At 51.7% G+C, this 20836-nt stretch overlaps 1 protein-coding gene across 2 annotated transcripts in view; it reads left to right on the top strand.

The window, feature by feature from the left end:
• The window catches only part of RIF1 (replication timing regulatory factor 1), a 1074525-nt gene that overhangs the window by 961606 nt on the left and 92083 nt on the right, over positions 1–20836 (top strand). For both annotated transcript variants that reach the window (XM_069616488.1, XM_069616487.1), the window contains one exon: positions 15947–16055. In XM_069616488.1, coding sequence (XP_069472589.1) covers positions 15947–16055 — 109 coding nt within the window. The remainder of the gene's footprint in view (positions 1–15946; positions 16056–20836) is intronic.

The following is a 20836-nucleotide window of genomic DNA, read 5'->3' as shown; positions in this document are numbered from 1 at the left end:
TTTTAAATTGGCAGCTGTAAAATTGCTTAATTTGGTATCATTCCTGATGCTTGAGGTTTCATCCTCTGTTACAATGCATGTTTATAATAAGTAATTTTGAAAATGATTAGCACCACAGGGGTATAGAATAGGATGTGACCTGAAATCCCGATTTCTATTTGAAACCTTGGCTTTATTTTAGTTCTCTACTTGCCATGAACAATTAGGTGTGGGTCACAAGAAACGGAGACCAGTGTGTTACTTTCCTTATTTGCATAGGCCCTCCCAAAATATTAGGCCAAACTGAGTAACTGAACCATTCGTAGAACTGGAGAAATTAGACCAATAAAATCGTGAAATGCTGACCAAGTCATCTTCCATCCAGCCTGGGAGGAAAACAAGTCTATTCCCCATACTCTCAACAGTTCTCCAGCATGGGGTCTGTCATGGATTCACATGCTCATGAATATTCCCCGTCCGGCCGGGAATCCTCAGTAAAAGAAAAAATCTTCACTTACAAACTGTATTTCTCCTTTAAACCAATCACTGAACTCTGGGTCATACTGCCCCCAGCCAATGACTGCCCTCTCCCCTCCTCTGGCAACCATCCTCATATATTTACTGTCCGTTCAAGTGTTGGGAGTCCTTGAGTTTTGCTCCGTGGGCTATTCTAAGTTTTTCTTGCTTTTTCGAGGAAATCCTATTTTCGTGAAACGGAACCTGTGTGCTCTTTCTCTACATCGGCTGACAAGCTGGGATCCGTTTGTCAGTGTATTTCACGCCCCTCAAGGGCAAGAATCGTCGAGTGTTCGTCGTCAGGCCTACTCCGCACTCTGGGCCATGTCGGAAGAGAAGAGGGAAGCTCCCTTTTCAAGCTACAGACTGAGGAATGTGTTTGTAGAGGACAAACCCCTTCAGTGCCTCTACTGCCTCCACCCGAGACCACCGAGAAGGAGATTGCGAGATCTGGCTCAGGTTCAGCAAAAGAACCATGAAAGATCGTCACAGTAGACTGCTGGCGTGGCTCAGCGCCAAGGCTTCTGCCCTTGTCCCAAGCAGGGGCATGCCTGTTAGGCAGAGTTTGTATGCAGTACCCTTGGGGACCACTACACACGACTAAGACTACAGGTGTAAGCTGACCAACCTTTGGTATAAGTCTGTACTACACAGTTTTTGGTAGCGGAGCTGAGCCGCAAGGCTTATCTCAAGAGGGGAATGTGAGCTGTAATGATGTTTCACAGAGGTCTACAATCACAGGTGTTCAAATAAACTCTTACCCTGAAGGTGTCTTGTTAAAATATTTATTCATTTATTTCACAGTCAGTTATAAAACATTAAAACATTCATAAGAAGGAGGCAATATATCACACACAAATACTTCAGTACTGCACACTCTAAGTTTCTGAGGCCTTCAGAATATGTTGAAGGAGGAGCAAAAATGCATAGGTTTTTTAAAACATGAAAGGTTACAAGTTATTCTTAGGCAGTGCAAATATTAGAGTTCACCAGTAGAGTCAATTCAATAGGCTAGGCCAAAGTCAATGGGCTAAAGTCTTGGATAGGATAAAGCCGTTCTGGTAGTGAAACAGAAAAGTCTCTGCACAAGCGGATAGGAGTAGTTTGTAGCAAGAAGAATTATCTGCTGGGTCACAAGCTGATTTGGCCTGTGAGTTGGGAATGTTTCAAGCACTTTCACCACAAGAGGTGTACGTACTCTGTCTGGTTTTACAGTACCTTACAAATGAAGAAAAAGGTGCAGCTGCTGACTTCTGTTCCTGGCAGTTCCTGCAGATCTCGCTGTTCCTGGGCCTCAGTTGTGGGGACAAGAGGGAGGACGTCGGGACTCCTGCATTGCACTTGAACAGTGGAAAAAGCTTGGCAAATCTTCAATTCCGGTAGCTGTAAGTTGAGCACACAAACTGGTGTCTCCCTCCCTGGTTCTACGGTTTCCTGCAGCATGCTTAGGAAAGTCAACCAGCTCCGAGGTGAGTATCCAGGTGGCTTACTGTTAACTTGATTGGTCCCACCAACTCAAAGGGAGAAGTAGTCCTTGCAGGGGCTCCTCTGTCGAGGTGAACTTGGCGATTCAGACCTGCAGCAGGGCTTCACCGGGCAAACCAACGGTCCAGGAGTTGCAGCAGCCGTCCTCTTCAAGCTCGTCTTCGGTTCTTTCGTTCCAGTGGTTGACTGCCTTCCAAGCCAAGAGACTCCCCTTTTATTCGGTTCTATCCCATTCATTCCAGCCTAGCTGTCACTCACCCAGCAGGGTGGCTGTCCTTGCCGGACAGTCAGCCAGCCAATCACGCCGGAGTGCATTCGGGTCTCATAGGAGACTAAGCACAGAGAGTTTCAGGCACCTCCCTCACTTCAAGAAATGGCGAAAAAAGACCGGACCTGTTTAAACAAAGGGGGGTTCAGACGCCATCTTGAAAAACATGGCTCCCGCGATTTAACGTTACCGGAGCTACGAATAGTTTGCGGTCAGGAAAAATCATGGTAGTTCGTTGTAAAACCACTGCCACCAGCCATTCTGAGAGGAAAGGGTAGCATTTGACTGCTACATGATTATCTAGACACAGGGGATACTAAGTAACCCCTCCAGCACTTTATTGTAAGATAGCGTGTGCTGGGTCTAGGAATTTAAATAAGACTAGTAAAGTCAATTTCACTTTACTTTCTCTGGGAAACAGTAGTTCATCCCAGAGAAGGTATTTAAACCTTGGGACAGCCTGAAAAGGCATCCTTGTTCCACTGCACTGAAGGTGCTGTGTGACACAAATGAAAAGATGATGCATATGCAGTTGTCTAAAACTCCATAACCAAAGAAAACACAGACAGAAAACAAACAATTAAAAAGTTAAAAGTCCCCAGGTTTAGCAAAAGGGCTGGAGGGCTCTAAGGTGGGAGGAATTGGCACATTTATGAGAATTCTCCCTAACAATGCCTCAGCCAGGACTGGCTGGTCCGAGGAGCGGGCTTCTAAGTTCTTTGAGGGTGGGCCATCCGTGGAGACCCAAGACCAGGCCAGGCACTGCAAGTCTGTCTCCGTTGGGGTCGCCGTGTAAGATGGTCCAGCAAAGGGCAGGGCGCGTTCAGCCTTACTCGCTGCCTCCATCTCCAGCCATCGATCCAGCTCCTCCTCAAAGAGGGAATCTGCCAACCCAGCTAAGCTGCAGGAGGAGCCGAAAGTGCAAGAAAAGGCTGCACTTGCCTAAAAAGGCCCAGACGGCGCAAGAGAAATCGTGGTTGACGATAGAGTTGGTAGCGGCTGTCCTCTCTAAGGGCAAAGATGCTCACCCGGTCAAGGTAGTCCTTGCTGCGCCCAGAGTGTCCCTGACCCTGAGGCAGGAGGCCTCCATTGGGACCATGGAGAGGACTCTGGAAAAGAGGATGCTGGAGTTGAGCCCAAATCCGACCCCTCAGGATGCAAAAAAGGTGGGTTTGTGTCATGATCTCTGCTTCCAAAAGGTCAGGGTTTTCCCAACTCCCTTGGAAGCAGATCCATAACCCAGGTTCCGAGTGCCAACCAGTCCCAATTGGGACCTTTTGGACCCAGTCCTGGCGCCAGTGGCACCAGGCTCATAAATATGCCCAGTCCCAGCGCTGGAAGCGCCGGGCTCATAATGCTGCTTACTTGCCTGCCAGTTGAGCCTCTGATCCTCTTCTGTTTGGAACTACTTTTCCTGTTGGGTGGGGCAGGAGCCACTCCCTAGGTTCAGAACACTGGAACTTTTCTGGAAAGCAGGAACTCTTTTCTTACCTAGGCGTGGCTGTGGAAGGAGACACCTAAGCACTACAGGAGGCTATTTAAACCACACCCGATGGATGAATCTTGCTTTGCGTTATTCTGCATCCTCTGCAGCAGAACGCTCATCGTGTCTTCTGCATCTGATCCTGGGCCTAAGGAAAAAGGCTTACCATCCTGAATCCAGTCTTCAGCAACACCTATAAAGACAAGAAAGAACAGGCTAGCATTACTGTCTTCAGTGACAGCTCTTCACTTACCTGGTCCATCGGCTGTCACCAACGCCTCGCGCTGCATTCCGACATCTGAAGGACAAAGGCTTACCTACTCTTCGTGCGCTCCGGAGGTCTTCACACTGCATTCCGGCATCTGAAAGACAAAAGCTTACCAACTCTTCGCACGCTCCGGAGGCCTTCGGCGCTGCATCCCGCATCTGAAAGACAAAACAAGGTGCGTTTAAAGACATTGGGGAACTTTAATACTCACGTGCCATTACTCCTTTCCACATCTAACTCAGTGGGTATTCCGGCACCCTGCAGCCGCTCCGAACTTATACCTGCAAAATAAAAAGACAGTTAGAGCGCATCGTGAAGCAGGCAAGAAACGCTTACTTACGTGCTTCCAGGCGCTTCTATTCATCACACGGGCTCCATCTTCAACTCACTTCAGCCCGTCATCCACCATCGCCGGAACCCTGCAAAACAAGAGACATCATTACTAAAGACTTTAAAGACATTAGAATTACTCGAAACTTACCGTTCGTGCAGTAAACGACGGACAGCAGTCCTCTGAAGTCAAGAGGCCTGCTCCCCTTATCCAGTGAAGAAACTGGTTACAGCACCCTGCCCCGAGGCAGATGGAGAGCACGGCGTTCACTTACCTAAGGTGAGAGCGTTAACCTTCGGGGTTCTACAGGAGAAGAGAAAGGGAAGAAGAGAGAGACATTCAATAACCCAGTTCACTAATCCCATATTTTCTATCTGCAGACATCTTACCCTTCGAATCAGACATACAGTGCACAGAGGTCCAGCCCAAAGAGCCAGCCGTGTGTTACACATCACCTTTGAAGATACGGTATACGCCCAGTCAAGACCGGCGCCTCTACGGGAATCAGGTGAGCGTTACAGTTTGGGGGTGATGAGGGAGTTGGGGGGGTTGGAGTCCTCCGATCGAGTTATACTCCAAGGAACTACACGATCCATGATGACTTGGGGGACGGAGACGACGACGGCGGAAACAGGGCTGACAACAGAAATGCCGGCGGCGCAGGGCCTAGTAAGCCTGCCGACCAGGCTCCAAGAGATGGATCGCTGGACATACTCTCGAACCTGCTCACGTTGGTGTCACATTCCGGTGTCCCCGGATTAGCCTCCGGCGAAAAAGCGGAAGCGACACACACAGCACCTCATCAACCTCTGCACCTCGCTCCTTCCCCAAGGGACCAGGACACGGGAACAGACAAGACAACATCGTCATAGCTGGCGGCTCGCCCTCTCCGGATGAGGTGGGGTCATTTCATGCCATGATCGTCAGAGTGTCGGAACTCTTCCAGCTGAAACCCGAAGAGACCAAAAGGGAAGGTTTCCTCTATCAGAGGCGCGAGGCAAAGAGGAAGATAATCATGGCAGTACCCCTCCTGGACGACATTTGGGATAGACTGGAGAAAAAATACTGGGTGCCAGAGTCTGCAACCATATGCCTACGGTCGCAACTGTTGCCGGACTCTGTGGTGGTATCAGTGGCGGCGAGGAAGATATCATCTAACCCCTCGTCTTCGTCCTCGGTCCCTCCGTACAGCGAGGGAAAAGTTGGATGCCATGGGGAGAAGGATCATGTTTTCCAGCATGCTGTCTGGCATGGATTCACATGCTCATGAATATTCCCAGTTATGCTGGTAATCCTCGGTAAAGAAAAAATCAGTTTGTTTCACTTCTGAACTGAATTTCTCTTAACAACCAATCACTGGTCTCTGGGTCATACTGGCCCCAGCCAATGACTGCCCTTTACCTAAGCCCCTCTCTGGAAGCAATCTTCAGATTCTTACCACATGTTCAAGTGTTGGGAGTCCTCGTGCTATAGCTCTCGAGCTTTTACTGCATTTTGCGATTTTGTTTGTAAGAGTTTTGGTCTATTTTTTTCGGTCAATCGAGCCTCAAGCTCCACCGATTAACCTTCTGATTAACGGGGACACATTTTCGGATTCTTCAGAGCCCCTCAAGGGTGGATTTTCGTCAAGTTTCTTCTTGGACGATTCCAGAAGCTTCTTCGAGGCCTACACCGTGTGTCATGGCAGAGGAGAAGGAGGACTTGGCGCCTCTTCAAGGTTTGCCCTGGCTGCAACCGACAGCGCCTCTTTTTTTTCAGACGATGGACATTCCCTGTGCCTCTATTGCCTGCATTCGGAACAGTCGCATGTGGAGGAGAAATGCGTGGCTTGTCGAGAGATGTTGCCGCGCATGCGGGCAGACCGACACAAGCGCCTCAACGAATGGCTGCATGCCAAGTCCCCTGCTCTGGGTGAGTCCCGGCAGCATGCTCCCCCTCCCCAGAAGAAGAAAGCAGAGCGGTCTTTTAAGACCTTTGCAGGCTCCCCTCCCGCGGGGGCCCAACATAAGGCAAAGCACTGTGAGTCCACTGCCTCCGGGAGCGCTGTAGCGACGGGCTTCTCAGCGGCCATGGCTCGTTCAGTGTCTCCAGCACCTTCGACCACAAGCCAAAGCTCGTTCTTTCAAGAAGAGGAAGTCGGACCACCCGGGTAAGCTTCTGGAGAAGACCCAGACCGACCCGACGGAGAAGGGCAAAGGGGAGCGGGGCGCCAACCCTCCCCCAAGGTGAAGGCTGCAGACCCGTCCAAGACCACGAAGGCCCAGGTGCATCAGGCGAAGGCCCATACTTCCGTCGAAGTAGTAGCAGCTTCCCTCGTGAAGGCCGCTGGGGTGGATTCGCAGGGCACAGCCCCGAAGGTGAAAGTATTCCTTCCTGGCAGGAGGGAGTCCTTTCAAGCCCATCGAAAATACTCCAGGGAAGTTGATGCCCATCATTTCACCAAAACAGTCTCCCTTGGTCGCAGAGAAGGTCTTTGGGGGGGGGGGTCAGCCACGGTAGTCCTCCAGGGCATGGACATTTCCTCAGAGGAAGAGCTCACCAACCTCCCGGTCCTCCAGGAGGGGAGACTCGTCGAGAACAGGCCCTACGGGGGAGGGTGACGACGAGGAGACAGACTAGGAACAACAGGGCGATGACGGAGTGGACCAGCATAAACCGTAAACGCCCTGCCCCCTTCGCCTCCACCCCAGCAGCCTCCTTGGGGTATATCGGACATTCTTACGGCTCTGCATACCCTGTGCTTGGAAATACGGACAAGGATGCCTCTTGTGCCGGTGGCGCCAGGCCCATCGGAGGAACCGCCATCCAAGAGGAGAGTTCACCCCCTCTGCCTTTTCACCCCTTGCGTGTCCTCCCCACAACCCTTACCCCCCTCCCCCCTAGACACAGCGCAAACAGCGGCATGGGGAATCGCCCGTCTCCGCCTGCCGGATCCATGCCATGATCTCCAGGGCCTCAGAGCGGTTTCAGCTCGTCCCAGGGGAGGAGGGTTTCCTCTACCAGAGCCGGGAGGTGAAGAGGAAGACCGTGCTTTTTACCCCGCAGATGACATTTGGGACGAGAGGCTGTCCCTCATGAAGAACCCTTCATCGGCTCCGGCGAAGAGGGATCACTAAGGGAAGAAATACAGAGTGTCGGACTCTGCGCCCAAGTGCTTACAGTCCCAGCTGTCTCCAGACTCTGTGGTTTCAGCGGCAGGCAAGAAGTAGTCTTCGGGCTCATCCTCGTCAGTGGGCTCCTTCTCTCCTCCCCCCATCCCCCAGACGATGAGGGGAAGGAGTTGGATGCCATGGGGCGAAGAGTGATCACATCTGCAGCAACGACCATCAAGGCCGCTAACGCCCTCGCGGTGCGTTACGACCGGGAACTTTGGTTGAAGCTGGCCCCACTCCTGGAGTTCCTTCCTGACACCAAGAGGGCTAAGGCGTTGGAGAGTCTACAGGAAGGCGAGGTGGCATCGGACCACGCCATTACAGTGGCCACGGAAATTGCCGACACGGGATTCCGCCAAATGGGCAACAGTGTTTGCCTTCGTCGGCGAGGCTGGCTGAGGGCCACTAATTTCCGCCAGGATGTTCAGTTGAAGGATTTGGGCATGCCCTTTGACGAGGACAATTTGTTTGGAAAGACTGGACGAGTCTCTCCAGGCCATCAAAACGGACACTGAGACAGCTCCTACCCTGGGCACACTTCAGCAATGATGCCCGTCTTTTCGGACTTCTGGAGGGAAATCCCAAAGTTCCTCTGAAGGATTCGGAGGAGGTGCCTCGTCCTACGGTCAGCCCTTCCAGCTCATCGGCCCAGGAGACCTACAGGGGTCGTGTCAAGCCTGGAGGTGGACATCGTCGTCGCCAAGGCCCCCGAGGTGGCACTGCAACGGCGAAACAAGATTGAACCGGCCGTGGAGTCGGGGCCCCCAACCGTGCACCCCGGTGGGAGGCCGGCTGGGGAACTTAGTCTGCGTGTGGAAGACCATCTCCACAGACCATTGGGTGCTGGATGCTCACACCCACGGACAGACCCTAGAGTTCCAACTGAAGTGTGTCCGGATACCACCAGTGGCACGTCAGGAAAACCACGTCCCTCAGCTGCTCCTGGAGGTACGGGCCATGTTAAAAAAAGAAAGTGGGGGCGGATCAAGCTCGTCCCAAAGAGGCTCTGGGGCTCCGAAGTGTACTCTCGTTATTTCCTCGTAAGAAAGAAGACCGGTGGTTGGAGGCCCATCCTGGACCTCCGGCGTCTGAACAAGTACATAAGTCCCAAAGGTTTTGGATGGTGACTCTTCAGCACGTGCTAGGACAGCTGGAAGAGGGGGGCTTTCTATTGTCGCTAGACTTGGAAGATGCCTATTTTCACATCCCCATACACTAGGGACACCGCAAGTACCTACGCTTCGTGGTTTAAGGATAAAATTACCAGTTCAAGGCCCTTCCCTTCGGGTTGAAGTCGGCGCCATGAGTGTTCACCAAGTGCCTGGCTCTGGTGGCGGCACAGCTACGAGGGATCCACGTGTACCTGTACCTGGAAGTCTGGCTCATCCGGGAGAACTGAAAGGACATCAACGTCGACCACATGACGAAGACAGTCCAACTCCTGACATACCTGGGGTTCTCGATAAACTTTGCCACATACTTCTTGACTCCATCGCAGGACGCGCTGTTTCTGGGAGCCCGACTTAACACAAGGTTGTGCCTGGCTTCTCCGTCGGAAAATAGGATCGCGGCCATCCTGGGCAAGGTACAACGGCTGTTGGTCCTGAATGTCGCAACCGTGAGGTCCATCAAGTCCCTACTCGGCATGATGTCGTTGTGCAAATACCTCATTCGGCTGTGCAGGTTATGGATGTGCCTGCTGCAGGAGTTACTGGATGCCCGTTGGATACAAGTGGCGGCGAGCTTCAAGGACAAGATCGCACTCGACAAGAGTTTCTTTCGAGCGATACAGTGGTGGGGAGTGGCTGCACATCTGTCGGCAGGCGTGGATTTCCAGTCCCCATCTCATCAGGAGACTATCACGACGGACGCCTCCCTGGAAGGATGGGGAGCGCACTCCGGAAGTCTTCATACAAGTGGCCTGTGGCTGCCGGAGAAGTTGCTGCACATCGTGTTGGAGCTGCAGGCAGTGTTTTGGGCCCTCAAGTCTTTACTTCCGTCCCTCAAGGGCAAGGGTCTTAACAGACAACACCACCACGATGTTCTACATCCGGAAGCAGGTGGGAACCAGATCCCCAGCGCTCTCCAAAAAAGGCGCATGACCTTTGGGACTGGGCAGTAGCCCAGGGGATGTTCCTCATCCCATTTCATCTAGCAGGAGTGAAAAACACCATTGCTGACTCTCTCAGCAGGGAGCTACGCTCTTGCCATGAGTGGGAACTTCGGCAGGACCAAGTGGATCACCTGTTCAGCAGATGGGGCAATCCCCAGATCAATCAGTTTGCAACGGCGACTAACACCAAGTGCCGGAGGTTCGCCAGTAGGTTTCCCCAGCCGGGGGGGATGCATTATCTTTCCCCTGGGACGGCCTGTTTCTGTATGCGTTCCCTCCGTTGCCGCTGCTTCTTCGACTAGTCAATGGATTCAGACAGACCCGGTGCAGGTTGATCCTTGTTGCACCGGCTTGGCGTAGACAGTTATGGTACCCGGACCTTCTGGACATGTGTCCCGTCCAATCAGGCTTCCGGCGGTCGCAGATCTTCTCGCCAGGGAAAGATGCGCGATTCTGCACCACGACCCCGGATCGCTGAACCCAAAGGCCTGGCTCCTGCAGCACTAGAGTTTGGGGTTACGATCTCACAGCGGATTGTAAAGAGGTGCTCGCCAAGGCCAGAGCTTAATCTACCATCAAATGCTACGGGCACAAGTGGAAGAGGTTCGCCGTTTGGTGCCCTACCCAGAAGATCTAACCTCTTCGAGTCATTGCTCCGCAGGTGCTTCCTTATTTGTTGTCATTGGCCAAGGCAGGACTGGCCCGTGCTTGCATCAAGGTGCATCTGGTGCATTTCCCGCTAAACCAGATCTCCTGGACGATCATCCTTATGGTTGGATCAATTGGTCAAGGAGTTCGTCAAACGACCATTTCGCTCGTTCCCGCCGGTGAAGGCTCCGGCGTGGGAGCTTAATGTGGTGCTTACTAGGCTCATGGGTTCCCCGTTTGAGCATATGCATTCGGCGTCACTGACCTTTTTGTCATGGAAAACAGCTTTTCTTGTGGCCATCACTTACGCACGACGAGTGGGAGAGATCAGGCCCTTTCTTGTAAACTACCTTATTTGACATTCCGCAAGACGAGGGGGGTTGCTGCGGACGCACCACTCTTTCATGACCAAAGTGCCGTCGGACTTTCATCTAAACGAGCCCTTTGTGTTACTTGTGTTCTTCCCGACGCCTTTGTCGCCATCGGAGGGGACTTTGCACTCGCTGGATGTGGCTAGAACGCTGAAGTTCTATGTGGACCGCACAAAGTTTCTGGAAGACGTCGCAACCTTTTGTGAACTTTGGCCCTTTGAACCATGGGAAGACCCTCTCCAAGGCTTCCATTTCCAGGTGGCTCTCCGGCTGCATCACCCATTGTCAAACCGACCGTTGCCTGGCCGTCCGAGAGCCCATTCGACCAGAGCGATTGCTGCAGCTACTGCGTTCCTGTCTGGTGTGCCCCTGCTTGACATCTGCAGGGCTGCTACGTGGAGGTCGACGCACACCTTCATGAAGTTCTACTGCGTCGACAGGGATTCCATGGAGGAGTCGAGGCTGCCAAGCAGTGCTGCGCAGCCTGTTCGCTTGAAGGTGAGCCTGGTGAGGAGTTGAGAGATGCTTAATGTTGAGCCTTGCCATCTCCCGTGGTTGTCCATGTGTGTACTGCTATGTATTCTTTATTCATGGGCATGTGAATCCATGGGTCTGACATGGATTCACATGCAAACCCTCCCGCCTACCCCTCTGCGGCTCTTTTCTTGGTCCTACTGACACTTTACGTGCTACCAAATCTCAAGATGGCTGCCAGAGGAGGGGCTTAGGTAGAGGGCATTCAGTGGCTGGGGGCAGTTTGGCCCAGACCAGTGATTGGTTGTTAGGAGAAAGACAGTTCAGAAGTGAAACTGATTTGTTTTCTTTACCGAGGATTCCCAGCCTAACGGGGAATATTCATGAGCATGTGAATCCATGCCAGACCCATGCTGGAGAACAGTTACAGGTAAGTAACGTGTTCCTACTCTGGCGTCAACTCAAGGCGGCCAACGTGCTGGCTGTGGTGGCCAGGTACGACGGAGAACTCTGGTACAAACTGGCCCCTATTCTGGACTTCGTACACGACGACAAACGGGTAGAGTTGATGTCACTCCTCCAGAAATGGAGGTGGTGTCAGACCATGCCATTACGGGTGCCCTGGACATCACGGGCACAGGTTTCATACAGCTGGGAAACGTGTCTGTCTCTGGCAGCGAGGCTGGCTGAAGGCCACCAACTTCCACCAGGAGGTCCAGACAAGAGTACTGGATATGCCCTTTGACGGGGAAAACCTTTGAGTCTTTGCTGGCCATCAAAACTGACACTGTTCGTGCCCTGGGCACTCTTCAGCAACACTGACCTTTCTTTTGAGCCTCCGGCGGAAAGTCCAGTAGATCGACTAAGGGTTTCGGTGGAGTTTTCTCTTCGTACCTTCAACCCTCCTGGTCCACAATGCAGGAGGCCTACATAGACTGTTCCAAGGCTTTCGGGTGGAGGTGGCCAGTGCTGTCGCCGCTCCCAAGGCTGGACGCAGGCGCCAAAGCAGGACTGAACCGGCTAAAATGTTGGGCCCCCACCCATGCACCCCGGTCGGCGGCCATCTGGTGAGTTTCGTCCGTGAGTGGAAGCAGATCTCCGCCAACAGATGAGTGCTGGATACTTTCGCCCATGGACATACCCTGGAGTTTCAGCAAAGATGTATGCAGATCATCTGGTGGCCCGACAGGAACAGCACATCCCTCGACTCCTGCAGGAGGTACGGGCCATGCTAAGAAAAGTGGCGATTGAGCTAGTTCCAAGACGACTCTGGGGCTCTGGAGTCTACTCCAGATACTTCTTAGTAAAGAAAAAGACCAGGGACCGGAGGCCCATTCTAGACCTGCGGCGTCTCAACCAATACCTCAAGTCCCAAAAATTCAGGATGGTTGCGTTGCAGCACATGCTCAGCCAACTGGAGGAAGGAGACTTCTTGAAGTTGCTGGATCTAGAGGACGCATACTTCCATGTCCCCATCAAGCATTGGAAGTTCCTGCGCTTCGTGGTGCAAGGAAGACTCTACCAATTAAAGGTCCTCCCCTTCGGTCTGAAGTCGGCACCCAGTGCGTTTACAAAGTGCCTGGCACCAGTGCCGGCCCATCTATGTCTACAGGGTGTACCCGTGCCTCAGCGACTAGCTCATCCCAGCCAAGTCGAGAGTAGTGGCCATCGGGCACACAGAAAGGACTGTCCAGCTGCTGACGGATCTGGGATTCTCTGTAAATTATCCGAAGTCCTGCTTGATTCCATCGCAGAACGCAATGTTCTTGGGAGCTAGGCTCAACAGTCTACCGCCTGGTATCGCCCTCGGAGGAGAGGGTAGCGGCCATACTAGGGAAGGAACAATGGTTGTTGTCGTTGGAACACTGCCATGGTGTGGACCATCAAGTTGATGCTCTGCATGATCTACCTTATCTGGCTCTGCAGGCTACGGATGCGACCTCTTGAGGAGTTCTTGGACGCTCACTGGATACAGTTGTCAGGAAGCTTCGCAGACAAAATCCTCCTCGGTGAGGAGTTCCGCCGAGCAATAATGTGGTGGGGCGTCCACTCCCTGGGCACAGGGTTTCAGAACCCAGCCCGCATACCAGGAGACGGTCACCACGGATGCTTCATTGGAGGGTGGGGTGGGGGGGTCTTCACGCCAGAGGCCTGTCTGCCAGAAGAGAAGGGTCTCCACGTCAATATCCTGGAGCTGCAGGCAGTTTTCTGGGCCCTCAAGTCATTCCTTCCGTCCCTGAAGGGCAAAGTGGTGAGTATCTTCACGGACAACACCACCATGATGTTCTACATTAGGAAGCACGGGGGGCGCACGATCCCTAGCGCTCTCCAGAGGCGCAGGACTTGTGGCACTGGGCCGTCGGCCAAGAGTTGTTCCTCATCACCTGGCATGAGTCAAGAACACCATCGCTGACTCCCTCAGTAGGGAGCTGCGCTCCTTCCACGAGTGGGAACTTTGGCAGGATCAGGTGGACCGCGTCTTCCTCAAGTGGGGCAGACCCCAGATTGATCTGTTTGCAACGGCAGCGAGCTCCAAATGCCAGGACTTCGTCAGCAGGTTCCATCAGCTGAGGAGCATGGGGGACACGTTCTCCTTCCTGTGGTAAGGCCTGTTCCTGTACGCATTCCGCTCCTGCTGTGAGTCATCAATCAACTCACAGTACCGGTGCAGGATGATACTCGTGGCTGAGGCAAATTTGTTACCCTGACCACCTCAGCCTGTCGGCGTCTCCTCCGGTCAAACTGCCAGTGGCCACGGATCTGCTCCCCCAGGGAAGGAGGCGCAATCCTGAGGGCTTGGCTCCTGCAGCCCTAGAGTTTGGAGGATGCGAGTTGCCGGCGGACTGCAGGGAGGTCCTTGCCACGGCCAGAGTGTCATCGACAAGTGCTACGGGCCCACATGTTTCGCTATGCATTGCCAGTCGCATAGCATCAACTTTCTGAGGGTCACAGCCCAGCAGATTCTTCCGTACTTGTTGTCTTGGCCATGGTAGGGCTGGCGCACGCATCTATCAAGGTGCATCTGGCGGCTATCTCCCGCTACACCATGTCTCCAGGACAATCTTCTCTTTGGTCACACCGTCTAGTCAAGGAGTTCCTCAAAAGGACTGTTTCGATCTTTCCCGCCGGTGAAGGCTCCTGCCCCGACATGGTAACTAAACGTGGTGCTGACGAGGCTCATGAGGGCTCCCTTCAAGCTCTATGCATCTGACTTTTCTCAAGTTCCTCTCATGGAAGAAGGTGTTCCTCATAGCCATCACCTCCGCCAGGAGGGTGGGTGAGATCCAGGCCCTATCCTGCAAACAGCCTTATCTGACTTTTCACGACACAAGGGTGGTGCTGCGGACGCACCCCTCCTTGCCAAAGGTTCAGTTGGAATTCCACCGCAACGCGCCTTGGGTGTTGCCTGTGTTTTTTCCGAAACCTTATTCGCCGGCGGAAAGTACTTGGCACTCGCTGGATGTGTCTCGTGCTCTGAAGTTCTACATGGCACGCACAGTTTCTGGAAGACGTCTCAACTGTTCGTGAACTTTGGTCCTGTGAACCATGGGAAGGCCTTGGCTTCCATCTCGAGGTGGATCTCCGGCTGTATCGCACACTGTCATTGGTTGGCAAACCGACCGCTGCTCGGCCGTCCGAGAGCCCATTCCACCAGAGCGATCGCTGCGACGACGGCATTCCTGTCTGGTGTGCCCCTGCTGGACATCTGCAGGGCTGCTACATGGAGGTCCACGCACACCTTCACAAGATTCTACTGCGTCGACAGGGATTCCAGAGAGGAGTCCAGGGTCGGCCAAGCAATGCTACGCAGCCTGTTCCGGAGGTAAAGGGAATTGCTTCTGTTGAGTCTGTGTAATGTTGTACTGCTATGTATTCTTTATTCATGAGCATGTGAATCCATTCCAGGCCCCATGCTGGAGAAGTTACAAGTTACTTACCTGTAACTATTGTTCTCCAGCATGGGTCTGGCATGGATTCACATGCGAACCCTCCCTCTGCGACTCTTCTAGATCATACTACCACTGTACTGGCTGACCTGCCGGTTGTTCTGGCCCCTTCTGGCAGATTTCTCACTGAAGCACCGGCACGGTTACTAACGGTGCCGGAGCTTCGGGGTTCTCATTCCTGTGGACGGGAATGGGACCTTACTGTTCCTCTGCCTGTAACATCCTGACATTACCAGGATATCTGGCGGCAGAAGCAGTAAGGCGAGTCGGCCGGTAACCCACTACTGCTTCCGGCAGACTGGTAATGAGGGCCCTTATGTATTAGTCAGGTTTTTTCATTGGAATGTGTGTACTTTAGTAGTCCTCTTTAGAAAACAATATTTTAGAGCTTCAAAGCCAAATAACCCAAATGTACACCAATTGGGGCTGGGAAAGTGCAGACTGTGCTCAAACCCCAGTTCACCTCTTAAAGGGTGTTAACTCAGACAATGTTTTCACTGTTCTGTATCTACTAAAATTGGGATGGCAAGTATGGGACTGTTTGTCGGGGTTGTGGACGCAGTTGTCCATGTATGGCTCTTTTCCTGGCTTAGCTTGTGTTTGGCTCATAGAGCCTAGCCATAGCCCCTGACCTGGCTCTTGCTCAGCACTACCCATGAATGCCATGGCTCCACCACCTCTAGTTAGTTTTGGGGGTCAAGTGAGGCAGCTACAATGTTAAATCCAACTTGGCCCTCTGTCATCAGCACACACTGTAACATCAAGACACAATGTTTGAATCCACTAGCATGAATTCTTGTAAGTTCACTTTGACTAAATTAGTACATGCAACATATTTGTTCCATTAGGCTGAAATATGCATTTATTTAAACTGAATGTTAAACATGACTGATGTCTGAATATTATTTTAGATGAAGTCTCGTGGGTTTGATGAATTTGTTGCTCTTGAGGAGGCAGACAAACAGATTAATGGCCTGGATGACAAAACCTCTCCCATAGAAGATGACCATCTTGCGCAAGGTATCCTGCATTGTTGTATTTGCCTTAAAGTATGCATAGTCTTAAACCTAATCATTGCCACTTTGTAAATCTTGGCCTTGCTTAGGGGCACTATTTAGTTGCGAGTTGATTAAGTCTATAGCGTGGGAGACCTATGTGGAGGTAACACTCGCACACACTTTTACTACAAGATTCTTTGAAAGTATTTTCCTGACTGTTACAGTTGGCTTCTACTGGTTATCCTGCATCATTTGTGTAAATGGTGCTTTTGAAATCTTATGACTGTTCCTCTACTTTCCAGTATGTATTCTACTCCCTCATACCACACAATCTCATGAAGTTTTTTTTTTCTGGAATGCTGCATATATGCCTCGAGTATGAAGACTAGCTAATTTTGTGCAACAGACATCGAGCCTCCACTACTCTGCATCTGACTAGACGTTAGTGATCCAAACAAGAGGTGATGGCTGAAAGATTTAGAATTAATCTTAACCACTGGCATTGCTCTGGGTAACGCCCCAAACAATTGTTCTTCCTCCTGCCAAGCCATTACAGAAAGGTGGAAAGAACAGCTTGGTCACATCCTTTTGGCTCTAGACCACAAGCAACCACAGACATGTGCTGGTGGCCCCACCAACGTGCTTAAGGCTATGATGAAGCTGACTCTGCAAATCTTCCACCGGGCCTGGTGCAAAGATCAGTGTGTCTGTACTTCACAGTATGGGTTCTACAGCTGTGCTTGGAAGAGGTGGCTGCTTGACCGTGGAGTGACCATAATGGAATCCGTTACAGCCTGGATTCATTGCACATCAGAGGTAGCTTTTGTTTATTTCAAGGGTGTAATAAAACTGGAGCTTAACATGCATGTTAGTCAGTAGTTCTTTACTTTTTAGGAGTTGTGAAAGCTACACATCCACAGCAGTAGAGGATAGGAAATGCCATAGGTTCAGTTTGTGTGGACATTGGCCTTTTTCCTCTGAATGCTTTGATTGCAAACTGGGATTCGTCTGCAAAACCAATCCCTCAGATTCATCCAATGCGACACAACCTTGGAGATTGAAGCTAATATGATTTTTAACTTCTGTTAGGGTCAGTTTAAAGCCTGATAATGGAGTCACTCGATGCTTGAAATTTCAGGGCATGTCACCCGAACTTCCTTAGTGCAGAGATTGTGCAGTATACTGAAAACACTCCCCACTCTGCGTTCATCTTTGCACTTTTCATACAGGATGGCTATAGTATTCAAAATGTTAACAAACCGGCAGTATTGTCTGGAGTAGTGCAAGTCAACCACCTTACAATGGCAATTGATTTAAACACTGGAGTGCGTACTCATGGCACCAGGAAAAGCAGCACAAAATGATTCCTACTCTTCTGGAATATAAAAACGATTATTTGGGGGCCGCAGGGCGCCAGAGTTTTGTGTAATAATCATGGAATGTTTGCACATTTTCAACCTACTCCATGCAGTCCCTTGTTTTGTTTACATGAATTTACTACATCAAAGCAATTGAAATCAGGTTCTAAAGCTACAGACTAAAGCCTGGGACTCCTAGTTTTCCATTATGAGCAACTATGGGCACTGACACTTTACATTTCTCATAATGTAATTATTAATACTTCCTTGATAAGTTATATAATACATCAGTACGATGTGTATTTTCAGTTTCTAGTTGATTCCTTCCTGTTACCGATTCCTCATCTTTAAAACGGCTTCAGTCGCAGACTAGTTCTGGAAGCCAGTTGGGTTCATAGGTGTGGCTCAATGTGGCAGTGTGATGGGCATCCTAGGTGGCAAATAACGTAGCCTTCGGACTCGAGTCACACATTGGATTCTTTGGATTAGAACACTTTGACTTTAGGCAGCCCAGGCCTTTTGAATGCGAACTCAAACTATTCTAGAGGTGAACAGTGGTTAAGGGAACTGGAAAATTGGTTTTAAAATTACTACTGTGTGCTTATTTGTGAAATTCAATGGGCATGTGTGGTAATCTGGCACAACTTCCTCAATGTGTACTTGTAATACTCCAAGATCTTGTCCCTTACCCTATGATCATGGGTTATTGCTGCCTCTGGGTCCACCATCAGAGTAGGGCACAGCTTTAAAAGTATGAAGGCATATCGATTTAAGGGAGCTGGGATGCATGTCCAAACCCAGCTTCCTCTGACTCTAAGCCAGTTTTTTTTTCTCCACACTTGCTAAATGACATGCTTAGCTTGGCTGCATGGTGCTCTTCCACCCCCAAATTTACTTATTTTTCTTTCTGGTAGCATGCAGTATCCCCCAGCCATTCATCTTGGTTACTTAGCAGAGGAGTATACTGGGGTCAGTAGGTGGCCTTGCACTTCCTCCTCTAGGTGTATTCTCGTCTTCTCTTCCTGTCCTGTGGCACAGCTTTGTTAATCTTTCAAAAGATGAATCTGTGGGAGAAATGCATCCATTAGAAAAACACATTTCTTATTCCTGGTAAGTTTCTATCTGGTGGATACAGATCCCTTATCACGCTCCTGCCTCCTACACCAACTCTTCATTGTAATTTTTCCAATTTATGTTCTGCATGCATCAGTTTCAATGTTAATTGTGTTTGCCAGGGGTCAAATGGCAGAATTGGAATAATGGTACGGGGGACTTGGAATACATGCATGGTCGACCACTTCCAGCACAAAATGGTGCCAAGGAACCGTAATGGTGTCCTCCTATGAGCCGCAAAGTGCCAACTGGTGGTGGAGAATGTTTCTGAAGACCTGTCTGTACTGGATTTAAAATGAGGAATCTGGGAGAAATACTGGATGTTCTTTGAGGAATAATAAGTTATAGTATCCTTTTATGCTTCTATGCATTACCTGGTTCTGCAGATTGCATGTTGTATGTTCTACTAGTTTGAGGGGATTGGGTCCTCCAACGTATTCCATATCTATGACAGTAATCACCACAGCTGTGCTGCTTCGGAAAATCTTTCGGCGTCTGGGTCCTGCATCGATGACGTCGATACGCTGCTCTCGAGGACCTCCTCTGACGGCCGACGTCACTGGATGTTATAAGTAGGACGCACGGTGTCCGTAGCCTCAGTTCCGTTTTTTCCGCAAACGTGTTCGCCTCGGAGATCTCGGCGCGCCTCGACTCTTTGGAGTTTGTTCTTTCGGTTCTTCGAAACTGTTCGTTTGTGAAGTAAAAGTCCTTCGAGATGTCTACCTCTTCCACCCCGCGTCCAGGCTTCAAAAAGTGCAGGGACTGCAGGTCCAAGATGTCGGTGACGGACTCGCACAACGCCTGCCTCTGGTGCCTCAGAGGCCCATGACACGGATGATTTTGTCGACTGCCAGTTGCTTACGTCCAAAGCCTTGCGGGAGCACAAGAAGAAACTGTTGGTAAGGTATCCAAGCCCCAGAAGTCGAGGTCCACGGGGCTTTCGACGGACGATTCGAGGGGCGACTCTCTCGGTCGCATTCCCCATCCTCATCCGAGGACTGTGCCCGTCGGTGGGTCGCTTATCCCGCCAAGCATGCGACGCCAGAGGAATGCGCTTCCTTCGGTAAGAAGAAAATGCTAGCGATTCTCGAATCGCAGGGCACTGGTCCGTCCGCGCCTCCGTGTGGGGTCGGTCATGATCGGACTAGAGACACCGCTCGTACGCCTTCGGGCTCGGGTGGTCGGCATGATTCGCGGGAGCAGTCCCGCTCGGACAAGGGGAATCGTTCTAGTCATGCACGTTCCAGGTCCCGGTCCTCGACGCGTTCGAGACCGTGTGAGCCTGTGATTTCTTCGAGGGAGACATCGACGCCTGTGGCGCCGAGGTCATCGAGGGACTCTCTCGAGGCTCCGCCTCTGAGGATGTCGTCGACGCTATCGGCGCCCAGGATGTCGAGGGACACGCTCGGGGCTCTGCCCTCGAGGCCTGTGTCGATGCTGTCGGCGCCGCGTTTGGCATCAACGCCGATTCACTCGACGCCTTTCGAGGCTGTTTCGACGGGGGTACCCCGGGGCACGGTGGAACCCCCTAGAAAGGCTCTAACCAAGGTCAAGCATGGCTTTGTTCCCCATTCTGTGCCCACTTTCCGCCATCTTGAGTACATTTCGCAGGTGGATGAGGGCTCTGATGATGGCATGGTTCCTGATGCGGTGCCAGATGAGATTCTCTCGGGCCATAGCCAGATTGAGGACCTGCGTCAGTCCCTGCACGACGCCAGTGGTCTGGACACCTCTCCGGAGGTGGAGTTTTGTAGGCCTGAGCCTGGCACCCATGCCGACTCCTCGTACCGGCGCCTTATGTCTAGGGTCACCGAGTACTTGGGGTGGTCTGCTCCCCCAGGGGATTTTCTTCAGGATGACCTCACAGATGACCTCGATCAAGGTCCACCAACTGACCCGGTACTGCCGTTCCTTATGGCTCTACAGAGGAGATTGGCGGCGGCTTGGACTGCTCCAGAGAGTCTCCCGGCAGTGGGCAAGTCTTTGCCGTGAAAATACCGCCCAGCCAGTAGCGACCCCTGCTACCTGACCAAGCACCCCACTCCGGAGAGTCTGGTGGTGCAGGCGGCTACGGCCCCAGCAAATCGGGCATCGTATCCTACCATCCCTCCTTGATAGGGACAAGCGTTTTGATGGTTGGGCGAAGAAAGTGTTTTCTTCAGGGGGTATGGCTCTTCAGGCGGCCAACTCCGTATGTGCCTTGTCACGTTTCACGCACACTCTGTGGAACTGTTTCCTTAGCGGCTGAACATATTCCCGAAGGGGACGAATGGGATGGTTTTCTTGCTATGGTCCAGGATGGCAAGGACGCCATGTGTGCGGCCGTTCAGTC

Source organism: Ambystoma mexicanum, chromosome 9, assembly GCF_040938575.1.
Source record: "Ambystoma mexicanum isolate Mex_15411 chromosome 9, UKY_AmexF1_1, whole genome shotgun sequence".
Classification (NCBI taxonomy): Eukaryota; Metazoa; Chordata; class Amphibia; order Caudata; family Ambystomatidae; genus Ambystoma; species Ambystoma mexicanum.
Note: the sequence above shows the minus strand (reverse complement) of the source record. Positions and strands in the feature narration are given on the sequence as shown.